The 8,802-nt window shown below is 39.0% G+C and overlaps 1 protein-coding gene and 1 long non-coding RNA gene across 3 annotated transcripts; one reads left to right on the top strand and one right to left on the bottom strand.

Moving 5' to 3' along the window:
• Positions 1-921: 921 nt before the first annotated feature.
• On the bottom strand, positions 922-5,177 carry LOC104952939 (PTB domain-containing engulfment adapter protein 1-like). Of its 2 annotated transcripts, XR_799155.1 has the most exons (8): positions 5,063-5,177; positions 4,911-4,990; positions 4,677-4,748; positions 3,619-3,717; positions 2,872-3,009; positions 2,676-2,780; positions 1,706-2,478; positions 922-1,406 (listed from the first exon to the last, which is right to left on the bottom strand). XR_799155.1 is itself a non-coding variant. In XM_010779843.1 (7 exons), the coding sequence occupies exons 2-7, from the start codon at positions 4,953-4,955 to the stop codon at positions 2,416-2,418; spliced, it is 522 nt and encodes a 173-aa protein (XP_010778145.1). In that variant the 5' UTR covers positions 4,956-4,990; positions 5,063-5,177; the 3' UTR covers positions 922-2,415. The 2 variants fall into 2 exon arrangements, 1 of the variants encoding a protein (XP_010778145.1); XM_010779843.1 differs by having other exon boundaries at positions 922-2,478.
• Positions 5,178-6,747: 1,570 nt separating this feature from the next.
• LOC104952938 (uncharacterized) lies at positions 6,748-7,583 on the top strand. Its single transcript, XR_799154.1, has 2 exons — positions 6,748-7,315; positions 7,451-7,583. It is a non-coding gene; the product is annotated as an uncharacterized lncRNA (long non-coding RNA).
• The last annotated feature ends 1,219 nt before the right edge of the window (positions 7,584-8,802 follow it).

Raw genomic sequence — 8,802 nt, 5'->3', positions numbered from 1 at the left:
TCCAAGTCGGTTTTGCTGTCCCCCAACCCCTGCCCTGGCCATAACCTGTTTTAAGCTTGGGGTGCACATGAACTCCGGCGTATGGAACCCCCAATTAAAAAAAAAGTTAAGATCAGAAGCTTCGGGTATTCTTCTTCAGCATGGTTCCGGTAATTTATCACAACGGACTGGACAACAGTCCCCCAACGGTAGTGACGCTCAAATCAGCGCACGTACGCCTAGTCCAATCGTAGGTTGACGTCACATTGAGGACGGTACCGTTCCATACAAGAACAGAATAACAGTGCGACTGCTACTGCTAGTACAACAGACTAGGGCGTCATCAAATAATAATACTTAACAAATGTATTGCACACCTTGGAGGTGCAGTGCAGCATATTGTTATTGATTCAAGAGATGCGTAGTTCTTTTGGAAAACATGTTTAGCTCGTTAACGTAAATAATACTCATTACACTGACACATGCATTATTTGTGATTACAAATAATGGTTGTTGGTATTAGCGACCCCCACAGATGTATGATTTCACTGCGTCCGTGGGAGCTCTGACCCCTCCTTATGGTAAGGTGACCAGATTTTCAAAATTAAAACCGGGGACATTGAGTTTTGCGGTCAATATATCATTAACATATCCAATTTTCTTCACTGTTAAAGAAAAAAGGGGGACAATTCTGGTTTAATGTAATTCGAACATTTGAACTGTTGGATACAAACAGAAGGAAGATAGCTCATATATGAGACTTCAAAGGTCTTTTATTTTGAAACTGTACATCAGATTGTCCAGATTCTCTCTGAGTGACTAGATGGGATGTCCTGCTATCACCCTGGAGTGAAATAAGTCTTTGATAATTTGACAGTTTTTTATTTATTCTTGTATAAAAACAGAAGGACGATAGCCCATATATGAGTCATCGTTGGACGCAACTTCCAACAGGAGTCATTTGGGGGGGGCCGTGGGAAAAAAGGTTGGGAACCCCTGCATTAATAGACATGTCTGCCCAGTGCTTACCGCACATACACAAACTGCAACTAAATATGTTTAACACTTTTGAGACTAAAATTGGATACATAATTGTGCTATAATTCTGACGTAAGGCACCTAAGCATAAACATAATTCCAGGCTATCTTCAGTGATGTATAACGTTGCTTCTACTCACCTGAGGGTATCCGCCCGGTGCCTTGGCATGTCGGGCACGTTATGCTGTCCCTGCCTGTGAACTCAACGTAGGGGAACTGAGCTATGTCCTCGCGCCGCACGAGCCCGTCCAGAGAGTCGTTATCGGAGTCTTTGTCCTCTCCCTGCCGCGCGGAGCTCTGCCTCTCCGGGAGGAGCGACAGGCTGCTATCGCTGCGAGACCATTTAGCCCCCATGGCGGATTAAGTTGAGTTTCCCATCGACTTGCGGTCTACAGGTTGATGAGAACATCCATAAAGACAGAAAATATGCAAGGAAACTGACGCAGGAGCGTTATGTCAGCTGTGGTTTGCGGATAATGAGCTGTGTCCGCCGGTAATAACCGAGAGTATCTCCATTAACCAGAATCAGCTGACAGTCCAAATGTAAAGTTAGCTGAATGCAATGTTGTCCAGGCGTGGCGTAGCTAGCATGCTAACTAATGGTCCTGTTCTACAGGTATGCTGTAAGCTCCCAGTGCCTGTATCCACCTGCAGCGTCAGTTAGCTTATTTGTACAAACTGTACTTACCTTTTAGACCGAACAGTTCAACTTTGCTATCCCGAAGTCTGCTTTACACCATGGTTTACAGCAGTGCGCACTCACTGCTTTCTGTCAAACAAGTGTCCGTTCATGTTTTGTTGCCTTCACGTGCCCTGCGTAGCGTACGTTCTTCTTCCATCTACGGCAGCTGTATTTTTGCATCCATCTGGATCAACTATTTCCTTAATTTGCATTCTAGTGGTTAGTATAGCTTAAATTACGTTATATCATCTTTATGGAAGAAACACAATTAAATGTAATATGTCAGGCATGCAAGTTTGGCTTTTTATCCAGTTGTTGAAGAGTTGCAAATAATTACTTTACCAGTAGTTTCTAATATAACATTTATTGTCAGTTCTTACCCGTGAGCACAAGCCACACATCATAATTCCGCCATAATTTCACATGTTTATTTACTCTGTACGTATTCTTTATAAAGGCACAAGAACGAGGTTTAATTTTCCCGACACTGAAAGGGTAGCGTTGAACGCAACCCGCCAAGTTCCTGTCTGCTTACTGCTGCCCTCTACTGGTGTGGATGCGCGTAACGCCACAACACCTGGTTTAGGAACATTGGCAATACGTAGACTTTACATGGTAATAACAACACATTGGAGTTTATTTTTTAATATTTGAAGTTTGTTCATGAGTATATAACAGGTTAATTAGAATGTATCTCAATTGCTGGAAGTGCAGCATCAGTTGCTCTGTCCTACAAGCCTCCTCTTCAGCTCCTCATTCTCTCTTTGCAGCACTTTATTCTAAAAAAACAAACAAAGATAAGAATGAGAAACAATTAGAAACTGGTCAAAATGCACCCCTGAACCTTAAAAACATAAAACATTTGTAGGAACTGGTTACTATTTTTGATAAGTAATTGAACTACATTATGCATTATGACAGACAAAAAGTGAAACACCAGCTTTGATATAAATATAAAATTCAACATAAAACGTACCTTATGTCTGAGGGCCTCCACTATCAGGTCTCTCCCTCCCCTGATGCTCTCCTCCTTTTTTGAGGCTCTGAATGCATCCCCAATGACTGAGACCAGCACGTGAGACTGAAGAATGTTAAGTAAATTAATGATCTCCTGTTCAAATAACAACAACAAAACCACCATGTAATAGGAGTGATGTTCTGGGGACACTCACAAACGCCTGGCTCTGGAACAGGTAGCAGTGGTTGGTGTCTGCTGCAGGGTGTCGAGCCACAAATCCAAACACTTTGGGCGAAGATGGTAGGACTGCACAGAAGGAAATAGTGGACAGAGGACACGAGTACAGCAGAAACTGAGGGTAGGGAAGACAGGAAGAATAAAGATGACAATTCAAGGCCAATAAAGCAAGTGAAAACATGGTATGCACATGAGTGGAACATAGGGCCCTCGAGCACAGACATGCAACGAGATTCCACCTCCTCTCCTACATGAGACTTGTTGAGCCTTTTATTTTACATGTGTCTCTTTTCAGTCATTTTGATTTCTGTGTGGTCATTGTGTGGCTTTTTCTTTTTCTTTTTTTTCTCTTTGTAGTAGTTGTATATGTTTTTGTAGACATTTTGAATCCCTTTGTAGTCATTTAATGTTTCTTTGTAGTTGTTGTGCGTCTTTTGTAGTCCTGTTGGGTCTCTTTGTGCTCATTTTGTGTGTCGTAGTACTCTTTTTGTGTCTCTTTATGGTGGTTGTATACGTTTTTAAGTCATTTTAGTTTATTTGTGTTCTTTCTGAGTCTCTTTAAAGTTGTTATGATTTTCTTTGTGATTATTGTGTCTTTTTAGGAAAGTATTATACATATTTGTATTCCTTTTTAGTCTCTGTGCCCTTAAGTCCCCTTCAGAACTTCATCTATACCGATGCTCCCTTGTTCTGGTATAATAATTGAAATACTTTTGTCCCTCACCTTGGTTTTGTTTTCCAATATGTCAATCCCACTGAGCGAAAGGAAGAGATGGACCTTGCTCTTCCTCGCTGCCTTCTCTGAGGAGAATTGATCTGGAGTCTGGGGAAGAGAGGGGATGAGTACATGTCATGTTTGTAACTGCATCTTTTCAACATATTCAGTCAACACGTTTATATAGAGATAGTGGATACCAGAGGTGGAAGAAGTACTCAGATTTGATACTGGACTAAAAGTAGAAGTACCAGAGTGTATGAATACTCTGTTACTCTGTTAAATTAACTAAAGTTATGAAATAAATGTGGATTAAAAGTACACCATTTACCTCTAGTGGAGTAGAAGTACAAAATAGCATCAAATGGAAATACTCAAGTAAAGTACAAGTATCTCAGAATTGTACTTAAGTACAGTACTTGAGTAAATGTATTTAGTTACTTCCCAGCTCTGGTGGATACAATGTCCCGCTATGATACAGTTCTGTCAAATGTGCAAAAGAATCCAAGCTTTAAGTCAACATTGGCATGACAAATCATATGAACATATCATTGATATAAACTCTTATCCTAGTTGTGTATATATTTGTTAAATATTATACTATAAAAGGAAATACTTCCCCCCTATACCAAATGGAGAAGACAAATCCCTTATTTTTTAGAATTAGAAAAAATAAGAATTTCATGGAGGAAGATAAGGGCCACATGTGATTTCCCTATTAGTTCTGAAATGTTCTCTGAAAAAAAAACACTGTCAGATTTCAAAAAGACATTTCCCATGTGGGCCTTATCCGATGCCGTAGACTTTCATCAACCTGCTCCTCCCAAAAATGAGATTAAGTCTATGTGATATTAACCAATAGTGTTTTGTGGTGTGGGCGGTATCTTTCTCCTTTTTCATCTATTAATGACTACACACTGTGTCATTCTTTGTAAGCTGTTTTGGTGTATGTAATATAACTGCTCTGATAACACATGCAAAACCCAATACAAAAAGTTAAAATAAAAATAAAGAGGGAAAGGCTTCAAAAATAAGCGTTAAAAAAATGTAGAGCGGTAGTTTCTCACCTTTAGGCTCTGAGCAGCCTCAGACAGAATCTTTAGTCCATCAGAGCGGACCACCTCAACCCGGCCAAGAAACTACAGTTTCAAAAAGAAAAGAAAACGCAAACAAAGAAAAAATTGTTGAATATCAAATGAATGTCACATTATGAAAAGCTGCTGTACATACAGTATATAATCACAAGTCGATGACAAACTAAGCCACATTCAGAATAAGTAAATACAAATATCAGCATTTACCTTTACTGGAAAGGAGATTTCATTATCTTCCTCCGTATCACTCATTTTAACCCGTCTGGTGCCAAACTAAACCCTGCAGGCTGACGTTAAAATAGACATTTTAAGGTATAATATGTTCTAATGATTGATACAATTCTGTAAATTAATCTTACCTGAGTGTAAATACAACGTATCCAGAGTAAACTGTCTTCCTATCGCTTTACAGCCGGACGGGTGTAAAGTCTGTTGGAGTTAATGAGTAACTGTCAAGTGTTCCTTATTGCTCTTTATCAGATATCAGAGTGCCTGGAAATGTCAAATACATCTGGTGACTGGCAAACATTTAAAATGACCAACATTTAACGGCATGTTCAGTTATTAAGACGTTGTTTGGACTTTTTGGATGTTATTTCCTGATAGATGCTTCTCATGCATGAAAGCCATGTTACAACACGATATACTGCATTTACCTTGTGTTACCTTGTATTGTGTTGCAGAGTGCAAAAATGAAAGGGGCCCTATTATGCTTTTTGGGGTTTTCCCTTTCCTGTAGTGTTGTATTGGTTTAAGAGCATGTACATGGTTTTCAAAGGCTAAAATCCTCTGGTTTATCTCCCACACACTCCCCCCTGTCTGAAACACTTCCATTGGACTCCTTTGTTTACTTCTGGAACATAATGACATCACAGTGTCTCGTGGATATTTTAAACTCGTCAATACTGTAAAGATGTACAATGAGAGTAATCAATAATAAACTGGTGAAAGCAAACAGCGTTGTCTTGTTGGTTATTTATTTGAAGCTTCAAAGGCACAGGTCTCACAGAGTATAGGATAGTCTGCGCAATAGTGTGCGCAATAGTCACATAATAGCAAAGTCTATATACAAGATAGGGCGGGCAGACAGAGTTTTGTGTAGCTAGGCAGAACGCCTCAGAAATCTGCTTTCACACGGATGTCTCATATTAGATTAGATTAGAATCTTTAATGACCACACAGCCAAACTGGTGGAATTCGTGTTCAGTGCAGATTATTACAGCTTGTTCCATACAATTCAACATACAATAAACAGACAATAAAAAGTACAACACACAGCACAGGGGAAATACATACATCATGACATATATACATAAAGTTCAAGGTGTGATTGATTGTGATTGTTCATTGGGGTTATTTAGAGTCCATTTAGTGTCCGCATTGCAAAGGGGAAGAAGCTGAAGCGGGCGGTTTTGGTGGACAGTGACCTGTAGCGCCTCCCTGAGGGCAGAAGTTGGAAGACAAGGTGAGCTGGGTGGGAGGGGTCAGACAAGATTTTCTGTGCCCTTGTGACAGTTTGTTGGTGAAGTGATTCGAGTGATGGAAGGGGACTGCAGGCGATTTTTGATGCTTTATTGACGATACGTTGAAGTTTATTCCGGGAGAGGTTGTCTGAACTGCTGTACCAGACTGTGATGGATGATGTGAGGATGCTTTGGATGATGGCTGTGTAGAACTGGATTAGGAGATGTTTCCTCACTCTGTATTCTTAGTGATTTTATAAAGAACTGTGAGTGTATTCCGTTATTGCGAGTTACCTTCTGGGTGTGTCTGGTGTTGATGTTTTTTGGTTGGTTCCGATAAGGGAAAAGACGCCGTCGGCAGTTGGTTTTATGTGTCTCACTTCTTTGTAGAGGGATTNAAATTCAAGTTAGTAGCTATTAAAAGGCATAAAAAGACAGAAATGTATAATTGTTTCTTTAATAGAAATGTTTCTTCTGTCCGTAAAGTGTCCAAACCAGGCTTCTGGTTTGGACACTTTACGGACAGAAGAAACATTTCTATTAAAGAAACAATTATACATTTCTGTCTTTTTATGCCTTTTAATAGCTACTAACTTGAATTTGTATTCAAATTCCCAGTTTGGGAACCACTGTATTAATGGTATGTGGTTCATGTTACAAACACTGCTCATGTCATTTAAACTGGTATTTAAGAGCCCAAACCAATGTCATTTGATGACACTTAAATAATCTAAAAGGAACTTTTAGCATTTATTATTTTCAATGTCCTCGCGAGACTTTGTGTTTACCTAGGGCTGCACAATGTATCAACATTTACTTCAATATTTGCTATTCTACAGACTTAATAAAACATGTTGTTTGATACAGGTCATGCTAAAAAAACAACTCTCTACTAATGTGTATACATTTTTTGATGATGAATAATGTTTCAAATGTGTTTATCATCCAAAATTGCGAATCCATTGCAATTTCAGTCAAAATAATCGCAATAAGATATTTTTTCCAAATTGTGCTAACCTATTCAATACTATGATTTGAGACCAACAGTTATCAATATGTTACATGACCTTTTATCTCTTACTTTATATAAGTGAATGAACTGGTTGCACTGATCCCATACAGCGACCAAAGGCTACGACCCCAAAGAACGTAAGAACAATCATGTTTTTCTGTTTCCCTGCTGTTCATTTAATTATGTCAATTCGAATGTATGTTTTAGCATTACAAACATTTCATCCTGGTGTGTTCAAGCTTTGAGATAACATCATTGTGTTGGTGTTGTAGGAAGCTGTATGTGGTCCTGTCAGTGGTGTTGTGCCTCCTTGCTTCCTCCCTGGTGGCCTTCTTCCTCTTCCCTCGCTCTGTGATCGTGGTGGATGATGGGATACACTCTGTGTCCGTACGCTTCGACAACTTCCAAGATAAAGTCCTAATGAACATGACGGTAGGTTTTCTCTCATACATGCAGCATACTGTCTAATACAACCGGCCTGCAGTTCATTCCACCCTCATGGAGGTTCTCACATGACATGCTCATATTAGAATACTTTTATAGACAAAAGAAAGACAGTAATGTAGCGTCTTATGCTAAAACTCAATGTATGTACCTTGTGTTTTTAGAATGGAGGCACTAAAACTCCCCTGGAAGAAAACATGAATATCTTTAATCCTTGAGCATTAAGTAGCGAAGCTCTAGTATTTTAACAAGTTACACTTATTTTTAGATGTACAAAGGACGGGAAATAATTCAGATCAAAACAAGTAAATGTAATGTTTTTCCACGACTTGCCTGTCTGGGTTTCAGTCGTGAAATGTTTGTGTTCAGACATGTTCTTTTTCCATTTAAAGGTGATCTATCATGCAAAATGCACTTTTGTACGTCTTTTATACATGAATATGTGTCCCCGGTGTTCCAGGGAACTCACCAAGTGTCAGAAAACACAACCCTCTCTATTTTCCTCCATACCCAAATCTCTTAAAATGGGGCTGCAACGGATCTGATACAGACTGATCCAGATTTGAACACTTCTGTGACGTCACAGAAGTGACGCTACGGCTATTGGGCCAACTCCACCAATCAGGAGGAGACAGCCACGGACATTGCCGTTCGAAAGCGCTGGAGAAGCTGTAGTACATATGCCAGGCCTGTAGATGGTGCTGTTCTCACAGAATCAGCCCATGCAAAGACAGTGTTAAATTGAGCGAAATGAGGAATGGCTAAAATGCACGATCTGTTTGGTATTTTGAAAAATAAAAAGTATAAATAGGCCTTATATAGGTATGGTCCTACACTATATTATTCAAATATAGCATGATGGGTCCACTTTAAATGTGTTTTTTGAGGATGATATTTATGGTTTTGTTAAACTGTAGTAAATAACAGAGTTTTTAAACTCCTAGTTTATATGAATGAATTGGACATAATATTATAAACCAATGTCAGGTTGGTGTAACTAATACACCTTATTAAACATAAAATGCTAATCTTTTGCATTTGTATTCTCTTAGATGGGCAAATTGGATGTGTTTTTCCTGTCAAAACAACATTTGACTTTAGTGGGGATTTATGATATAGTCTAATTTTCTCCTTCTTTATTTATTAATATTTATTAACTTCCTTTTCCACAGAGCACTCT

This window comes from Notothenia coriiceps, unplaced genomic scaffold, assembly GCF_000735185.1.
Source record: "Notothenia coriiceps isolate Sejong01 unplaced genomic scaffold, NC01 NC01_scaffold00020832, whole genome shotgun sequence".
Classification (NCBI taxonomy): domain Eukaryota; kingdom Metazoa; phylum Chordata; class Actinopteri; order Perciformes; family Nototheniidae; genus Notothenia; species Notothenia coriiceps.
The sequence above is the reverse complement of the archived record's forward strand: the minus strand, read 5'-3'. Positions and strand labels throughout refer to the sequence as shown.

What these genes read in the sequence shown, in the direction of transcription:
- LOC104952939 (XM_010779843.1), bottom strand. Translation starts at nt 4,955, where the DNA reads ATGAGTGATACGGAGGAAGATAATGAAATCTCCTTTCCAGTAAAG. An exon ending in TATTGGAAAACAAAACCAAG is followed by an intron (nt 3,010 to 3,618) that starts GTGAGGGACAAA and finishes CCCTACCCTCAG; the next exon opens with TTTCTGCTGTACTCGTGTCC. An exon ending in TGTTCCAGAGCCAGGCGTTT is followed by an intron (nt 2,781 to 2,871) that starts GTGAGTGTCCCC and finishes AACATTCTTCAG; the next exon opens with TCTCACGTGCTGGTCTCAGT.